At 35.4% G+C, this 20856-nt stretch overlaps 1 protein-coding gene across 1 annotated transcript in view; it reads right to left on the bottom strand.

The window, feature by feature from the left end:
- Positions 1–9679: 9679 nt before the first annotated feature.
- LOC149159045 (WUSCHEL-related homeobox 12-like) overlaps positions 9680–20856 on the bottom strand; it is a 31360-nt gene continuing 20183 nt past the window's right edge. Inside the window, exon 5 of the mRNA XM_089434170.1 lies at positions 9680–9953. Coding sequence (XP_089290296.1) covers positions 9680–9953 — 274 coding nt within the window. The remainder of the gene's footprint in view (positions 9954–20856) is intronic.

Raw genomic sequence — 20856 nt, 5'->3', positions numbered from 1 at the left:
TCCTCTTGTCTGTTGGCGACTGCTTCCTTCCTCTAGGCGAATTCCTATCCCAGTCACCCACGGGGGCTTCACTGGGGGACCATTACTATACCACATGGGTTCATATTGGCGAATATATATTGAGGAAAAAATGACATAATGTATTTAGCATATAATAGGGGTAAAGGGTTTTATATTGGTAGGTATAAAAAATAGAGCTCAAAGTTAATGAAAAAATATAAAGGGATATAAAAAATGTTAATGAAAAATGGATAGTTATAATATCTAATGAAAGTTAGGGTTTTTTTTAATTATGAAGATTTATTTGGTTCATATTGGTAGGGAGGGTTAAATGATGTGACTTTAGAGGCATTTTCCAATATTTAGTCAAAATAAGGGCAATGTTTGGTATGCCATGAATGCACGTGATATGTCAGAAGTTCATTGAGTGAAGCCCCCGTGCACTCACCACACTAAGTAACCATTAAAATTTCATGGTATGAATCACTTGATATTTTTCAGCCTACAACATTTTTTTTTTGGTGCACGAATCCCACAGTCTTAATTGAAATTAGTGTGACTTATTCTTAATTATTATAAATTCCGAACCCCTTTTCTATTGGGTGAAATTTGAACCCCTTTTTGATATTATGTAAACTAACCAATATAAATGGTCATGGGTTCTCCTTTCATTTCAATTTTCTTTATATATATCACATAAATATAAATTAATCAGGTTTCACCTAAAACACACTAATTGAAGTCCATTTCTTATGTCGATTAGGTAGGCGATTTAGAGTTAATCTCCCTCAGCACATTATCAAATGAAAACAGGTTCGACCTCCAACTAGTCAGGGTCATCCAATCAGTCCATTCCCAAAAAAAAATGTTGAGCTCACCCAAAAGCCTAAGTGCTCAAAGGTCAAGGGATATGTGAGGTCACTCTCCTATTATACGTGCATCTAATATTTTTTTGTCGGTTGGACTTTATTAACCTCGTGCATGATTCTTCCTTTAGTCTTCATCAATCCATGATATAGCTCTTGTATCTTCTCTAGAATCAACCTTACACTCATAAAACAAGAATCTCTAGAATTTTATGCCAACTCAAATTTCTTGGCTGACTTGCGATTATACACAAAGATTTGAATCAGGTTTACTTAGGTCGCTCCTTCACTTCATTTCTTGCACCAAGCATATTTTCCAATAAGGTCAACGAATTCTATCATCTAACTATCCAAATTGACTAAACTCAAAAGTACATAGTGGAATAATACATAGAGTAGAAAATTACCATATTCATTCCTTCGTTGAAAATATGTACAAAAAGACTTATGAGGTTCCTGTTTCAATCCATTCTTGAAATGTGTTGTGAGTTGTCACCGCTATCCTACACACATCTCTTTTTTGTACAATAACATTGCTCACAAAATATCTCTACAAGAGTAAAAAATTAGACAACTAACCAAAACTGTCATGTTCTCAATTCTACAGTTGTTGCATTGGAAAAGGCGCACTTAGCTAGCCACAAAAACAACATAACAACTTAGTATACTAATTTTTATTCCTACCATGCAGAAAATGGCTATACTAAGAAAAAATATTCCCACTACAATTTCCTAATTTTTGAGAAGAAAAAGAAAATTCTACAAGAACTTAAATGGATCTATTAGGCCTTAAAACAAAGGATTTTCCAAGGGCAATTCTCTTGCATAAGACTCTGCAAGTGGAGAAATATTGGACATCCAGGTCAAATGTGTTCAAAACCCTCAAAAATACAAAAAAATGTTCTTGCTACCCACATATATGATCATTTTGTTGCTTCAGTCATGACATCAGCTTGACAAGATCCCATACTTGATTATGCAATGTGCCACTTGCTTTGTTGACACAATCTTGCATAGTCAACTTGATATTGGATTCCTTCTTACTTTCTCGATCCCAGATTCTTCTTTGTAGTTTCTTCACCCCTTGCACATTGATGTAGTTCCCTCTAGCTGGCTAAGTGTTGAAACTGATCTCTCTATCTTTGCCATTGTACCATCGTTTAGGTACTCCCCTTATCAACATCATTACTTCCTCCATATCCATGTCCAATATACCTTATTGCTAGTACATACTACTTCTTCCTTGCTCTTATAAACAATTGTTATCATTCAGCCTCATGAACATCTCCCAAGGCTATAGGATTTCATTCTCCATATCATTATATCATTCGTTATTGGAGTATGTCAATGCTTTCCATATTTTCTCTATGAATAATAAATACAACATGTGCTTATAATAATAAATCTCTTCCCCGTCACTGCCTTCAAAAAAATACATCGTGAAAAAATATTGTCCCATATTCTTTGTTTGTAATGAAATGAATGGTCATGGGAAAGACTTGTGTCACACTCCTTGTAATCTTCTTCTGATAACATTTGTTGTTCCTCCTCTGCATATTTTACTATGTTGTCCACAATTTTCTTTCCACACGGATCTTTTGAGGCTTTAAGCAACTCAACTCCCTTCAATCCATTATTCCCACAATCTTATTTATTTGGGTTAGTGATAAAGTATATTCCCTTGTGTTTGAGAAAAATTTCAGTCCTTTCTCTGAGGGAATGGCATGCTAAGTCTTAACTTTCAGTGAAAAAAATTGTTTGCATACTGTAGCTTCATATTTTCAGCAATCCTTCTCTTCCTCAACAATGTTTTGTACAAGAATTGCAAGATTCTTTTCCCACTTTTCTTCATTCATCTCCATGTTACATGTTTTCCATGTCAAATTCTTTGTTATATTTATATGAAATGTCACTTGTTTCTGTTCCCATAACTTTGAATTTTGGTCATACCTACACATACAACAAACATGTTATGGAGAACGTTTTCTCTCTCTTGACTTTTTGTTGCAAATGTATGGGTCTTTGTCTCATCAGGAAAATGAGCCCTTCCTTGAACCCTTAATCTACCTCTTGCAACTTCCTAAATGAGACTCTTGTCCTTTCTCCACACAATCAGTTCTCACCCTATAGAAGCCTTCTCATCCATGTCTCAGTATGCTCCTTCTTGACGTGCTTCTATGTACCATGATTCATAACTACCTTCATAATCCAACCTTTTCCTCTCCTTGATTTCTTGAGATAGTGGTGTTTCCTCTTTGTCAATAATAGAATCTTGGTTGTCTTCTTGTCCTTGGATTCTGTTAACCTCCTTTCAATTAGTTGTACTGTATTGTACTGAGGGATTTTCACCATATCTCCCTCCATCATCTCCATACCGAACCAATCCAAAAATATGCAAAACACGTGATTTCTTCACTTTTCCTAATGTCCATTTGTCTTCTACCCATGAAAAAATATTTTTAGAAACTACCCAATAAGCACTCAATAAGAGAAGACATAATGAGTCAATTATACCTATGAGGTTATTCTTCCCCTCACAAACTTGTAGAGTGTTAGCCTAAGCTTCTTCATGGTCTTCATCCACATTGTCTTCATGAGATAACTATATATATCCTTCCTCTTTGATAGTTCCTTGATTTTTGTTCCCCTACTCAATCAACTTCCTCTTATGGTTCTTCTTTAGCATTGCTTAGTTCCTCTTGAGGTTCAACATTTTCCACAATCCTTGGTTCCTATTCAGCTCCATGGTACTTTGTACTAGCAATTTCAAACTAACTCAAACAATTAGACAAAAAACATTAATTTATTTTTCCTCCTCATTTGATGTTGTCGACATTATTTTCTTTTGTTGAACCAAAAAAACCATCATTTCACCATCAACATCATCCTCTCCTAGGAATTATCCTTACTATGGTTCATAGATGTGAACTTCCTCTCCTTCATACTCAACAAACTTGACTTCTTCCTTCACTAATGAATCATTCTTGCTTTTCATTTGCAATAGAGGCCACTTAATTTTCTTTGTCCTTTTCAATATCCATACATATCTCTCGGCTCCTTGAAGCAATTTTATCTTCTTGTTCTCCCTATTTCCATGTCTGTGATTTGCAAGGATCATTAATATCTACTCATATTCCTTAATTGTAAATCTTGCATGTTAGGGATGTACCCTAACATACCCCCCCCAATTCAGAAACAAACATGTCCTCGATGTTAAGAGATGTGGAATTTTTTGGAGAGTAGTTGTTGGTTCCCATGTTACAACTTCTAGTAAGGTGTCATTCTACTTGACGAGGACTTGCTTGATAGTGAAACCATGAATTTTTCATTCCCTTGAATACAGGACCTTATCGACTGGATCCAAATAGAACCTTTGTCATCCAATTTAGGGAGTATGGTCTGAACCTTATAATTATGCCCCACCACTTTTTTGAGACAAGAGACATGGAAGAAGAGGAGGATTTTGGAGGTGGTTGGCAATGCCAATTTGTAAGTGATAGAACCAATACGTTGAGCCACTTAAAAAGGTCCATAAAATCTTGGAGCTAACTTTGGAAGCCATTTCCTTTGAGATATTTCTAGTTATAAGGCGAGAGTCGAAGAAACACTTGGTGAACCACTTGAAAAGATATTTGTAAGCAATGTTGGGAAGCTTGTTTCTTCATCAAATATTTCACTTCATGGAGATTATCCTTCAAAAGAGAGAGAGTAATAGCTCAGTTATGAATAATATTATCAACTACCTACACTTTGGAAGATCCTCGGAGACAAGAAGTTGGCGAAAGTGGGAGTTGTCAATACACCACCTTATATAATGTCATATTTATTGCTTCATGAAAATTAGTATTATAAAACTATTCTGTTAAGGGTAACCATTGTGCCCATTGATAATTTATGTCCAAACAAAATCATCACATGTCGGTTTCCAATCATTTGTTTACCGCTTCAATTTGACCATCCGTCTTGGGGTGATAAGTTGTAGTCATTTGGAGTTGTGCGTTATGTAATTTGAAAATATCCTGCATGAAATTACTATTGAAGGTGGAATCTCGATTAGACATAATATAGGTAGGCATGCCTTGCCATTCGAAATTTTTATCCAACAAGACTTGAGCCACCATAGCTGGTGCGAACGGGTGCAGTAAGGAACAAAAGTGGATTTATTTGGAGAGTCGATCAATTAACACCATGATGACTCACTTGTTTCCTCATTTAGGGAGATCTGCAAAGAAGTCTACAGAGACACTCGACCATATAAAAGAAGGTAGAAGCAAGGGTTGTAAGGTTCCTAGTGTCTTCATTATTTCACTTTTGTTTCACTAACAGGCGTCACATTCAACCACAAATGTAAGAATGTATTGTTTCATCCCTTCCCAAAAGAAAATGTGGAATGCACAAGCATAAGTGTTCAGAAATCTCGAGTGTACTATAATGGGTGGGGAGTATAGGTTGCTAGGATGAATTGTTTGAGAGTGGATTTAGGGGAGGGAACCAAAAGATCCTTATATCATAGACTATATTCCTACTAAGTGTAACCCATTTGAGGGTTACGATCCCCTTGTAACCATTGGATTAACTAGGAAAGAGAGGGATGGGAAAACCATTTTTTGTGTGCCTCCTCAACCCACGATGGTATGGTAAAAGATAGTGATAAGAGAGTGTCATCCTCTTCAAATTTCTTAGATAAGGCACCTACCACAACATTTTTGCAATCCTTCTTATAGACTATCTAATAATCATATCGCTACATTTTGGTAAGCAATTTACTTTGTTGCATAGAGGATAGGCATTGCCCCAAGAAATACTTTATACTATAGTGGTTAGTTCTGATATGGAAACATCGTCCAAGAAAATATGGTGACCAAGTGTCTCTGCATCTAATATGGCCATCATTTCCTTCTCATATGTTGATTGGCCCAAATTATTTTTGGGTGTGGAGCCTAATTACCTTCTTTGTTCAGAGGTATCGCCGCATTAGACCGTAGTTCGTAATATGGTGGTAACACTGACCATAAAATGTACACCACCAGGGGGGTTCTACAGGGGGCGATGACGATTATTTGGAGCCCCCCTGGTAGGGGATTGGGGTCAGTGGCCCCTAATGAGCACCAATATTGCAGCAACAATGTTGCAACTCTTGGGCTACCAGCTTTACTTTATCAACCTAGGGTTCATACAAACTTGGAAGTGACGGTGTTGTATACAAAAGTAAAAATGATGGTTTTTCCTTTTGTCACTATTCAGCTGGCGAGAGACAACTACGGTTTTCAAGCCAAACTTCTATGGATTCAGAAGAAGCTTGGTTCCTTGATGAAAGAAATAGAAATATACTCTAAGAGAGAGTTGATCTACTAAAAAGATGAAAGAAGACTAAAATTCAATGTTAAGGCACACCATTTCCTAATTAACTACTAAGAGATATGCTTTACAATAATGCTAAATTAACATGAACAAAATGCTACTATCCTAATAATGGAAGTAAAAGCATCAAACATCATTTTTATGCATGTAAAGGACTATATTAAATCTATTTTGTCTATTTATGCTTTTCATCAAAAAATCGAGTGCGCAAGCTAATCTCTTTTGCTGATGTGGTAGGTGGTTTAGGGTTGTTGGTGGATTGTTGGAAGGTTCAAGAGATGTTTGGAAGGTTTGGGAGACTTTTGGGTGACCTTGGGAGGCTTCCTAGAGGTTTTCCCTCAATTCGGCCTCAAAACAAGCCACTACAGGATATACTAGAAACCTATAGGATTCCCTATATTTCTACAGGATATAGCCGAGAGAAAAATGATGGGTTTGGAGGTTATAGAAGGCTTAAGGAAGGTGTTTTACGGGTCGAATGGAGTGAGAAAAGGCCTAGGATCACTTAGAACCCAAAACCAAGTTCAGGAGATTGTTGGATTCACTCAAAATGCTTGGGGGAATTTCTATGTAAAGGATAAAATTGGTGAGGGTCTTGATGAAAATAAGGAATGCATATGGGCGGATGAAATTGGGAGGTGGTTGATTGCTATGATATATCTTTCTACTTCTGTAGTGCCCACTCTGCATCCAACATGTGTAATTTCCAAAAGTCATGTAAACAAGAAGAATTCTCATGAGCTAGAAAAGAAAAATTTAATAAACTAATTGCCTACCTTATGCATAAGGAAATTCCTGAATAAAATGGAATCATGGTTGAGATCTACTAAAAGAATGAATATAGAGGATACGGCAATGAAATCCTACACTTGCAAAAATGATCAAATGCTAGTTTAAGTACAACAAACTCTAAATCTTATGAAAGAAATGGAAATGTGTCTTGTTGGGGCTACATAAGGGTATTTTCCTCAAATCATGATCCGAGAAGGAAGAAGTGAGGCGAGGACACCTATTGATAGCTTTGTGATGCTTATTTTATCCCTTCTAACCTGCTACTGAGATCAGGCACAAATGGAAGCAAACTAATAAAAAATTAAACAAATCCTCACTACTTGCAATGAAGTACTTCTAAAGACAGTTTAACCATGAATTTATGAAACTATGCTAAGAATATAGATACAAGAAGAGGAGCCTTTACTGTTAGGGTTGGGCCCTAACCCAAGAGCTTTAGCCCTCTAAGTTAACTCAATACTAGATCAAGAAAAAACTCACTCTTATTACCAAAACAGAAAATTACATCAAAGTCTTCCACAAGTCTGGAGCTCGAAAATAAATAATTTTTTTGCAATAAAAATTCAAATCCTAATGAGTCTCTAGGCCTCTCTAATTATACAGCTAAAGTGTACAATGACTTCCTTAAATATAGGGAGGCTTGGCTCCCAAACTCGAGATGAACTAACTCTTTGTCTGTCACTTGCTCGACTGCCTTTCTATCTTCATGACTTGGTTGCTTGCACTCCGAGCTGGTGTGATTAATGGAGGAATATTCAAGTGGAGGATGATTAAATGAGGAAGATTTACTTTGTACAATCTCTCTCCCTTGTCCCATTCAAGTTTCAAAGCTTAGTATTGCCAAAATTCCTTGATTTTCTCTTCCAAACCTGCATTCAATGCATATTAGTCCACTAAGCATAATATCTCACTTTAACTCATCTCATTAAACAAAATATAATCAAAACATGTAATAAGTTGTGAGAAGAGTTGGTTTGACTAAGTTAGGAGGTGAATTAAGGGCCATATAATTACCCAATGATGAGGCTCATCATCACCCCCTACTGAAAGTGTTGCTCATCCTCTAAGCAACTCAATAAATATTCATGTCTTTCATAGCTCTAGTGGCCTCCCTCACATCCCATGCCTCTGTTGTGGTTTCCTCTTCTTGTGCATATAAACCTACCTTCTTTTCTACCTCCTCCCACTGACTCCTTTCTTCTTTTTCCTTCTTTCCTTCTAGCATCACTAAGAGAAATGGTGGACTAAGTCTCAAGCCAATCCAATTGACATTGAGTGTTTCCATAGAATACTTGTACATGGGTGTCATGTTCAGTGCTTCTGTCATTCTTTGAGGAGAGTGGCACTCTCTTATATTTAAACTGTATAGCAATGTGTTCCATCTCCTCAGGCAAGATTGCATGTTGTCATCCCCTAACAACCTGAACATGTCCTTAAAATGTGTAATTTCTTGCGCTTGGGCAGGAAGATACTTGTGTGCAAGCTGAAGATCATTTGCAATTAAATTATGTGTAATGATGAGGGCCATTGGATTGGACTTCTTAGCTCTGATCATAAGAGTCTTTGTTTGTTCTCTTGCCAATATCTTCTTCATTTCTACAGCCCTTTCTTCCTCATGGTTCATCCATGATGCCAAAGCCATCAACTGTAAATATCGTATCTTGGAATTAGTGTCCCATGCATTCATGTATGTTAAGTCCATGTTATGAAAATAAAACTTAGACATCTCGGCCCTATCTTCTAATGTACTTTGATCAGAAAGATCAATGAACAGTCTATAGTCCTGAAATGTTAAAGTTCCTCTTTGTGCTAGGGTCTTGATTTGGAACTATAGCCACTATTCCTTAAGGTATAGGGCATAGGATTTAGCTGGCATCCTGCACTGGATTACTTCCAAAGAGAGACTGGCCATGCATGCCAATTGATTATCTCTTTCTTACAATTGTCCTTTCAACCATGTATTTTCTGTCTCTAACTGATTTTTCATCATGGCCTCTCTATTCCTAAATCTACTTAGCTCTCTACCCATCTCTTTGAGATTCTCCTCCATGTGACCAATGTCTCCCACCCCCTTGGATTTGGCAATCTGCATCCATTAATGAGTTTTGGCTCTCTCCTTCTCAAGCTTAAATAATAATGGAATATAAATTTTTTGTGGAATGACCCTACCCCGTCCAATAAATCTATATTAGGAGTCAAGGTTAGGTTGAGGCTAGGTTCCCTTAGCTCTAGGTTCCCTTCTTTGGTTTCTTGTTGTAGGCTTCCCTCCTTGTCCAATTTTATGTCTCCTATAGGTTTAGTAGTGTCCCCTATAGGATTGCTTCTGCTTCTTGTAGGTCCTATTATGTATCCTATAGGATTTCCTTTCCTTTGGAGGAGGTGGATCTAATTATAGGCCTTCTCACATAGCTGATAGGAGACTTAGGAGGAGGAATTTTCTCTTCCTCTTTAGGTGAGTCCTCAATTACAATGGGAATTTTGGTTGGAGTTTGGGGTTAACACTGCCTTATCCTTGTGCTTTTCCTCGTTTCCAAAATATAAGGGGGTTTGCCTCTGTCTTTTGCCTTTTTGTTTGATAGGGGTACTAAGAGCAGTGAGGGTAGTTGTTGCTTATCTCTCTATGGGTTTTGGAGACACCCTAGTTGACTCCTCCTTTTCTTCTACCCCTCTTTTCCATTGCCCTTTACCTCTATGCTTTTCCCCTCTTCTCCTCCTTCTATGTCCTCATCTTGTTTATCAACCTCCTCCTTGACATCGTCCTTTGTTTCGTCATCACCTTCCTTCTCTTTCTCCTCTTCTTCCTCCTCATTGATCTCATATTCATCCCTCTCTATTTCTTCTCCTTCTACTTCAGTTTCTTCGTCATCCTTTTCACTAATAGTAGGACTAATGTCATATGTGAGGGCTTTAATATCTTCCTCTATTTGCATGTATCTGCAAATTTCCCATTGGATAGGAATTCTGAGGTTATGGATGGCATATTCTATGATGATTCTTATTAACCCATGGTGGGCTAACTATTGGTGGTTTCCCTCCTACACCTTTATACTCATATCTATCAGTGATTGCAGAAGGAAATATGGTATGCTCAGCTTGTGGTGAGGAGGTGTTTTTTCTCCAAACCTCAATTCTTCAAGAAACCTAAAGTGATACTGTAAACCACACTATACCTACCCTCACATGATATGTATTTGGTAAGGTGGTACCTCACCTCATTTGATGGGTATGGTAGGCTTGCTCTCCTTACTCCATTTTTCTCCTCAATGGGCTCTTCTCCAAAAAGAACTTTTTCTTGGCAATCTGGCTATCTCCTTTGTCTTCCTTTCTCCAAGGCACTCTTAGGGGAAGTGTGGTAATTTTGCTTATGAGTTCAGGGGTGAGATCTATGGAGAGGCCTCTCACCACAACAGTGGCATGGACTCTGGTGAGTGGAATGAGGGAGAGAGAAAAATCTCGGGCCACTTCATCATCACACCCTCTTAGTTTTTCAAAATGCCCCATCCAATTATGCCTTGCGAAGATTTCTAACACCTGAGGGTGTTGGTGGATTCTCATAATGTTAATGGGCTCCTTTATATTAAATCCCCCAGTCATTTTATTGGTGAATTTTGAGGAGCTGAGATGGTTGATACAATTTTTAAATAAATAAGTAATAACTGAAAAAACTGTGGAGACAATTTCCTTACACAGCTACCAAATTCACTCAATACTAGGGGATTTTCTATTCAATTCTCTTTGAAAAAGGGAATTAATTATAGAGCCTACCTCCTAATAGTGTTTTTTGTGGCCAACCCTCGTGTTTTCCCCTTTGAAACTCTTCTTGGCCAATTCTTTAGACTGTCTGTCTGTATCCTGTAGGATTACTGTGAAATCCTGTAAGATTTCCTGTGCAGGAGAAAGGTGGAATTTTCCTCTTCTATAGGTTTCCTGGGTATGAGAGAGACTTTTCTATAGTGAGCCTCAAGGAAATCAATGCATGAGTGCAAGGGGATCAATGATTATTTCCTCTTCTGGCCGAGTTACATGAGGTGGTGTGCTGGCAGTGGAGGTATGTTTTCTATTTTTGGACCATTGGTCCCCACTACCACCTCACCATTCCCCTCTCCTCGTAATCAAATCCCAGTTCATGCATCCATATACTTAAATTCTTTTGTCCTTCTCCTCTCTTTCTTTGACTTGAATGTTGCCACGTGTGGGAGGACCAACTGTTTTGTCTTCATCGACTGAAGGAAGGTGGCCAAGTTAACTAGCCACCTTTCACTTATAAACCAACCTACTCGTAACGTTTGCATATTATGACTGCATTACGAAAATCAGAGAGTGAAGCGCGATACTTACTTGTGGTGTTAAAACCTTGCTACAGTTGTGGAAGACCTGAGGTGCTTGTTGTGTGTTGGTTGCATGCTATTTCTCCTTCCTTTTTTTATTACTCTATGATGATTCCGTTCATGTGCAGGTACCTGGTGTTGAAGATGATGTTGTTGCTTCTGCTTTGGAGCTCCTTCTACCCTTAGATCTTCACGCTAGAAGCTTGCTGCAATCATGATTTGTATTCGTGGGATACGCTGCTATAGGATTTCCTATAGGATGTCCTGTAGCTGCTTCTCCCTCAGAATTTCTAATCATTTATTCTGCTGGGATCTTAAAGATGATGACATGGATTGAGAGGAATACTAGGATTGTCAAGAATGAGAAATATGCAGGTGTTGCACTCCCTTTTGCTCTCTGTTTCATTTTTTTCCCTATGTTTTGTCTTGAAGACTGTGGTTTTTTTTTTAAACTAATATTTTTTTTATGGTGAATGTAGGGGTGATGAAAGTGGAGATAGGTATGGTAATGAAGTGGTGATGTAGCGATGTTATTGTTTCTGACATGGCAGGTTATTTTCTCGCCCTAGGGTCACTTGCTGTAGGATTCCCGAGCCATTCTAATTCTTATAGGATCATCCTGTAGGTTTACAGGGGATCCTATAGAAAACACAGTCCCCTTGTAAACTGAAGTAAAGAAGTGAAAAAATTGAAAGAAATGGTGGAGTGATGAATGATGATGGGTGGAAAAATAAAAATGTGAGTGAAATAGGTTCCTTTTTTATCCTCATTTGTTCTCTGATCGCCCTTCTTGCTTACCCGCAAATAGAAATTTTCATGATTTTTACTTTTTTTCTTTTCTTTTTCAAAACAAGTAGTCTGCCTCTAAGAGGTTTTCATCCTAGCTATTTTCCCTGGGCACCGCAAGAGAGGTTTTAACCCAGAGATTTCCATTTTCTCCTTTTTTTTGTTTTTTTTTTACACCATTGGGTCGCCCCAAGAGGCTTTTAGCCCAATAGTTGGACTCAGGTGCCTCATGGACGTTTTCACCTGAGTCATTATTTTTCTTTTTTCTCTCAGTGATTTGATGAGGCAGGAGCTGAAACTTGCTCCACCACCATCACTATTTTATTGATACCATCAGTGAACTCTTGCTTTGATAATGGCCTCTTGTAAACTTTCAGTGTGTGCCCTTTAAAAGGTAAAGGAATGGTCTCTGCATCTATTGTTATAATCTGCACTGAACCATTATCATGACATTTCTCTATAACATAAGGCCCTAACCATATTTTCCTTAACTTGCCCTTAAAGTCTTCATATCTAGAATCATATAAAAAGGCCCAATCACCTTGAAATTCAAATATGAGTGAGGTGCCAATGATGTGTGTTAGTGAAAATTTAGCATAGGATAACCTGCACCAACACTACTTTTTTGACTTGGTCTCAAGTATTGTAAGCTTAGCTGAGACATAGGCCATCAAGCACTAGTGGTCAAGATTATGGAGTTTTTAGAGAATAATCTCTTATGTGAATTCAAGTCATCAAGTCTATTCTGAATTATTTTTAGAAAGCGAAATTGAACTATGAGTCGGGTGTCAATGATCTATGTCAGCTAAAAATTAGCATAGTTATTTCTTAAGTGTTTTGAGATAACTATATACCTTTAAGAAATTCAGAAGCAAATCATGTTTAACATGTTATCAGAAACGTCATAAACTGAAAAGGTTCCTCTTAGCACCTTAAAAACTGACGAGGCCACCTAAAATTGTATCACTTCATTTGTCCAAATTGTTGATTTGAAGACTATTAAGAAAATATTCACAAACATGTAATCCATTTCGTCTACATATAATTTTTAAATTTAAAAATAAAAATCCTGGAATGCTTATTCTAGAATATATACTTGAATTTTGATCGGTTAATTGACCTCATATTTTAAAATATTATTATCAAGATACAAACGCTTAACTAGCAACTAGTGACGAGTATAACTTTCTGAGTTTTTTTCTTCTTCTTCTCAGTGAGAAATTTTTTTCATTAAATGACGAAACAGGCTTAATTACATTGGATATTTTTTTCACTTCAATATTGATTTTGAGCAACACATAAATGGAATTAAGTGTACAATGTAGGTTTTCTCAGTTTTTCCATTTTTTTAGTGAGCAATATATTTTCTTTAAAAAAAAAAATTGTTTTTCTTTCTTTTCTCCAATATTGATTTTATATGTGTATGTAATTGTCTATTAATAATTAGTTAGTGATGAAGATGGGAGACAATCTTGTCAATAGTTTGCAGGAGTACTAATATTGAACATCTATTTCATTTAATTTTAGATATCACAAATTCTTACAATTAATTAATTATAAAAAGTGTCCCTCCAGGTAGATATAAAGAGTAGTTTTAATAATTTATTGTGTCATGATTACTCTTTAAATAATTTTTTTCTTTGCTAATGTTTTAAATAATTTATTTCCTTCAAGAATATTTTGATTTGTTTTGAATGTTTATAAATATATTTTTTCCTCTTTTAAATATTATGAATACATTATTTTATGCAACTATCTATTAGTAATTTTGAATATATTTTGAATATGTGTAATTGCATATTAGTAATTAGTTCGTGATGTAGAAGGGAGATGATCTCGTTAAGGACTAATTTTCACTTTGTAGGAGAATTGATTATGAACATCTATTTCCTTTTAATTCTAGGTATTGCAATTTCTCACAGCTAATTAATTCTTAATAGTGTCTTTTTAGGTATTTACTAAATATATATTGAAAATATTTTTTCTTAATAATATACATCATTAAGCTTACCAACACATAATGCATCTAATGTAAAAAATCAAATAAGATTAGAAAATGGCATCTACAATGAAATCAATGCATCTAATGAAATCAACATCTACACTAAAATCAATGCGTCAAGTGCAAATAATCAAATAGGATTATAAATCCAAATCCACATTGAAATAAATGCATAAAGTGCAAGCAATCAAATAGGATTGGAAATCAACATCTACACTGAAATCAATACATCTAGAGCAAACAATCAAATAGGATTGGAAATCAACATCTACACTAAATCAATGCATATAGCGCAAGAAATTGAATAGAATTCTAAGAAAACATCATCTACAATGAAATCAATGGATCTAGTGCAAGAAATATTATTCCCCATCTCTCTCCTCCATCAAATATTGAAAAATATTTTTAATAATTTATAGTCTCAAGATTAACGACATCCAATCCATTTAATGTGAGCAATCAAATAGGATTAGAAAAAAAACATCTACACTGAAATTAATGCATCTAATGCCATAAATAAAATAAGATTAGAAATCAACGTCTACATTGAAACCAAAGCATCTAGTGCAAGCAATAAAATATAATTATAAATCAACATCTACATTGAAATCAATGCATCTAGTCCAATGAATAAAATAGAATTAGAAATCACCATCTACACTAAAATCGATGCACCTAGAGAAAGAAATCAAATAGGATTATAAATAAATATCTACACTAAAATCAATGCATCTAGTGCAAAGAATAAAATATAATTAGAAATCAACATCTACACTAAAATCAATTCATCTAATGCAAGCAATCAAATATGATTACAAATCATCATCTACACTGAAATCAATGCATGTTCTGCAAGAAATATTCTTCTCTCTCTCCCCCCCCATTTATATCTATATCTCCCTTCATATCTCCTTATTTGTCTCTCCTTCTCACTCGCCTACGACCACCCCCACCCCCGCCAAAGACACACATTCTCTCTCCATATATATTTCTCTCTGCCTCCCTCCATCCCTCTATCTATCTCTCTATTCTTCCCTCTCTTACCTCCTATCTATATCTCTACCTCCCTCTACCTCTCCTTTGCCTCTATATATAACCCCCAAATCATACACACTCTTTCTCCATATCTATCTATCTCTCCCTCCCTCTTCCTCTCCCTCCCCCTCTCTACCCCTTTTATTTTTATTTCCTCTTGATCTCCTCTCTCCCTCTCTATCTCTCTCAATATTTCTTTCTCTATTTATTTCTTCTTACCTACCTCTCTCCCCCCTTCAACTCCCTCTTTCTCCCTACCTCTCTCCTCTCTCGCTCTCATGCCTTCTCTCTCTTCCTTCCTCTTTGTCCCTTTCTCTCCCACCTCACTCTATCCCCCCCTCTCTCTTTGTCCTCCAACTTTGTCACTATCTCTCTCCCTCTCTCCTCTCTCCTTCTACCCCCCTTCCTTCTATCTCTCATCCTTTGTCTATCTATCTCACCCCAAAACATACACACACACACTCTCTCTCTCTCTCTCTCTCAGCTTTTCAATCTTATGTCTTTCTTCTTAACTCCCTCTCTCCCCGTACAACTTCATCTCTCTATCCCTCCCTCTCTCCTCCTCTCTTTGAAGTCCTCTCTTTGGTTATTCCCCTCTCCATTTCTCTCCTACCTCCCTCTCTACCCCCCCCCCCCCCTCTCTCTCTCTCTCTACCCTCTAACCTTGTCAATATCTCTCTTCCCTCCAGCCTGGTCATTATCTCTCTCCCTCCTTCATCTTTGTGTCTCCCCCTATCTCTCTCTTACCATTCTCTCCCTCTCTTGCTCATTTCTTTCTCTCTTTCTTCATTCCTCCTCTTCCCTCTCCTTCATTGTATCTCCTCATCTCTCTTGTCACTCCCCCTATCTCTCCACCTTTATCACCATATGTCTTTGATCTTCCCTCCATATATATTTAGAATTAACATATATCATGATAAATTAATATATATTATAATATAACAAATTGAATATTATATTAAATTTAATATTTCGTCAATCTAAAGTAATTAAATTTAATAATATTAATATAATTATAATATATTAATATTAATATTAAATATAATATTAATATTATAATATCAATATTAGATGTAATGATGTCTTCTACATGGAATGATAGAAACATTTGTAATAAAACTACATCAACTTAATATTTTCGAATATTACAACTTTGATGTGGAAATATGTATGTCTTTAAAGATTTTGATATATTCCTAAGATATGACTTTTTCTATTAAAGATTCAATTTATAAATGTTTAGTTAAAAGAAATATTAAAAGATTTTGGAGAAATAATTTCATTGTTTGTGTTGAATCAATATTTTTCTTTTGATTTAAGAAATGACATTGGCTTTAGTAAAGAGTAAAAATATTTAAAATTTTACCTAGTTTAGAAATTTAATGTGGTAAAGAAACATGTTAAAAGTAAATTTATGATCCATTCATATTCACGTATATGATAAAGAAACTATTAAACTCATGACATAATTTAATGTCCATTCAAATACATAGTTATATTTTAATAATTAATAACAGTACATTAATAAGATTAAAAAGTTATATATAATTTAAGATTCGGAGACATTAGTAAAACTTGAGGAAGTCACATACTTACACATTGGGGTCATATTGGTTTGTAGAACCCGCCTCTCTACACAACAAGGGGAAAGAATCCATGGAAAAATAGAGCAGGCCATTCAAGGGGCCTGGAATCAAGTTCTAGAATTTAGTTACACATAGTTCATCCTATAAGGATGCACATTATTTTGATGAAGTAAACGATGTGATCTTAAATTAGTCAAGTTATAAACATAGATATAGACAATCTATCTGAGTGTTGAGTATGTGGGAAGAAAATTGTGTTTCATACTGTAACTTTGTGTAAGGATGAAAACAAAGAGAAGAATCTGAGGATCCAAACAAAAATGTTCTTTATTCAAAATTATAGGAACTTTAATTTTGTATAACCACTAGTTGAGGAAGGATTTTTGGCAAGTAGAGTTTGTACGCAGCTTTAAGAGCCCTACTAACAACAAGAGTGCATCACATAGTCAACCAAAATCAATTTCATTGACTTTTGTTTCTCACTTTTTACCAATAGATAGACCATATTTCCCATTGTGACTATGGTTAGCCATGGCACCTATGTTCATTGTGGGCATGATGCTTATGGCTGACTATGGGCATGTTAAAAATGATACCTTTGGTTGACCATAATTTAACATATGCTCCATGTTGACCATAATTGACCATGTTAACTCTATGTAACCATTGTCAATTCTAGGTGACTTATGTTAATGTGATGTATGTTAGTATATTTTCAATGTATTAATGTGTAAATTAATGTATTATTAATCTTTTATAGGTGACTTATGTTAATGTACAGATTATGTATAGTTAGTATATTTTCAATGTGTTAATGTGTAAATTAATGTTTTATAAATATTTTAATGTATTATTATCGTGTTAATATGTAAAGTAGTATATTAATGTATTACAAATATTCATCGTTATTAGTTTTTTTTTATATTTGAAAATCTTGCTTCTTAAAATCATGTATTGTTATATATCAAATCCTTATTTTATGTTCTAAATTGGAAACAAAAGCTACATGGTGGCATGTCACTACTTCTTTACATATGTTAATTGTGTGAGATAAAACCCATAAAAGATGGTACATCACATTTAATATGATGTTTTTTTATATTTTAAAATCTTCCTTCTTAAAATCATGTATTGTTATATATCAAATATCTGTTTTTTGTTCTAAATTGAAAACAAGAACTACATGGTGGCATGTCACTACTTCTTTATATATCTTAATTGTGTGAGATAAAACCCATAAAAGATAGTACATCACATTTAATATGAATTAGACTTGACCAATATACTTAGAATCACAAAAAAAAATAGAACAAAATGATTGTAAAATCTAATTCAAACCTCAACGCATGTCAAATGCACTTCTTAACCACAAAATTGGCATCGAAATTGATGTGTTGTCTGTAGATCAGGAAAAAGAAGAATGAGAACAACATGCCCATGCCATTTTCTATTCACTTTGTATAGATTTTCATAATCCTCTGCGATAACAAGGAATTTTCATTGATGTTTCCACTTGCTAATGTAGATTAACCAACTATTGAGTAAAGGAAGGTAAGCATGGCTCGCAACACATACTATAATTTCTTGTTTCCAATCTTAAAAAATTTGTGAGCCAAATATGTTCATGAAATTTTTCTATTTACCAACCACAATATTACTACCATATGTAAATTTGAAAAAAAATATGTCATTTTGTAAATTTCTAATGTTGCTTTCGACTCACCTATCGTGAAAGACTGCCACTCGTGATTAGAACCATTTTCAAAACTTCTTGTAAATATATTGCGGAGAATATTTTAGAATCTTTCATAACTTCCTCCCCTAGGAAGGTGATGAGGGAGGCCTGAAATAAATTGAGAATTCCTCCGATATTTCTCTTTATCTAAGTATTGGAAAATCAGGAAAAATTACCATTATGATCATTGAAATCTTTCAAAATATTTGAGGTAAAAAAAAAAAAAAAAAAAATTGTTAAAGGGGATCAATGAGAGAGGCTAATTTTTTTTATATATTTGAATTCAAATTTATTAAACCATAAATTTAATAATAATATGTCGGTATATCTGCTTGAGGATGCTAGGTTTCCATGTAGTCGAAGAGTTTGAAACCCCAAGGGAGCCTAGGAGGCACAAATTTTTCCACTCTCAAAAACATCAATGAGATTTGTTGGCTGAAGTTCGTGATGACGCACACACTTCAATGGTTGTTTATTGCTTGCCATTGGGTGATGACACACACCATAGTCAAATATCCATGCACAGTGGTTTCTCTCAAGCTCTTTGGAATCATCTAAACACAATATGTTATTTAGGAAAAGGTACAATGCTAGCCTCATCCTCAACACATACATTAAAAATAAACACCTTTTTGCAGATTGGAATGTATTGCACACTTTCTTTATCCCATTGGTATCTTTTCAATCTATGGAAAGAGTGATGTGGTTTTGAATTGCAACCAAATTGAAGGACATGGTGGCTTACACCAAGTGAATGTTCTGTTGCAAGGCTTCTTCTTTTTTGAAGGCCTTGTACTGGGTGAAGTTCAAAGTGTGGATGTGTTCTTTTGTTTTTTTGAAGACCTTGTATCAGGTGAAGTTCAAAGTGTGGATGTGTTCCTTTTCTTTAGAGATGGGGAATTTCGATTCCATGATGCATAGGGCCTTGTAGTAATTTTGCAATAGCTCATGATGGGATTCAAGTGTTTCCAAGGCCTTCTCCACATTCTTTCACATCTGCTTCATAGTCTCTAGATCACCTTCCATGTTTTTCACCTCACACTCTGAGTAGTGAATGATGATGTACTACCTTGGAGGTTAGTTACAAAACGATCAGAATTATGTTCTTCTTGTGGATCGGTAACATCACATTCACTGAAATTGTTGGTGGGGCGATTGGAGGAGTATGAGGACTAGACCCACAAATTGATGGATGAAAGACCAAGCAATTGTGACAGACAAACAAATAGGTATAGGGTTGGTATTCTAGTTCTAGTTTTATATGATGAAAACCATCATGAAAGTGTAAAAACAAGCTTTCATATTGGATTGATATTACTATGAAAGAATCATAAAGCTATCATTTAACATAGATGTGTTTACGCATCATGCTTTGGATCCTTGATGTAGCAACACTTCAATGTCATCACATAATATAACTAAAATGCTAGTGAAAATTTTGTATCACTGCACATGTGCATATGTGTCACTGTGTATAAGTTACCTAATAAACACTTTTGTTTGATTTATTTAACCATTCCCAACATGAATATATAGTTTTATGACCAATGTCATTGATCCCCATAGAGGTAGTCCTCAATTATTAATGTTAGCATCATCTCAATTATTGTTTTCAACATGGCGATAGACAAAAGTTTGGCACATTGACTATGAGAACTCCACCTATCCAGTGCATCAATTATTAATAATCCATTGACCATCCAATGATCTAGTGCATCAACCATTGACTAGCCAATAAGCTAGGTCATCGATTATCAAAGCCTATGTAAGTCCATTTTCTCATGTGTCGAAGTAGTTCCTCATCCTATTACATCACAAAAGTCTTACTGTTAGCTTGCAATTAGCTTCAAAATGATTCTTAATTGAAATGATTGAAAATGCTAGAGAATAATCTCTCATGTGAACTAAAGTCATCAAGTTTCGGTTACATTTAGAAAGCTAAATCTAGTTTTCAGTCAAGTGTCAATGATGTGTGTGTCATGTGAGTCAGTTAAAAATGAACATAACTATTCTTAGTGGTTTTGAGACTTTAAAGACATATACCTTTAAGCAATTGAATAAATCAATTGAAAAACAACTCATTTTTAAGTGTGTTAATTGTTCGTTTCCCCCTTTGTCCATCTATCAGATTGGATTATAGCTAAATCAGTTAAGAAGGTTGTGTGTCATCTAAATATTATGTGCCACCTCCAATGAGAATCATGGATATTGTGAGTGGTGCATAAACTAAATTTTCTATCCGTTGGTCCATAAACAAAAACCAACATTCGTTGAGGGCTTGTGAACCCATCAACCAAAAGATTCAGGTGAGAAACCTGTAGAGATTCCAACTTAAGAAGAGGAGAGATAATCCAAGGACCTCCAC

Source organism: Pinus tabuliformis, chromosome 5_2 (assembly GCF_031772625.1).
Source record: "Pinus tabuliformis cultivar Carrire ecotype Pingquan chromosome 5_2, CPIR1, whole genome shotgun sequence".
Taxonomy (NCBI): domain Eukaryota; kingdom Viridiplantae; phylum Streptophyta; class Pinopsida; order Pinales; family Pinaceae; genus Pinus; species Pinus tabuliformis.
The sequence above is the reverse complement of the archived record's forward strand: the minus strand, read 5'-3'. Positions and strand labels throughout refer to the sequence as shown.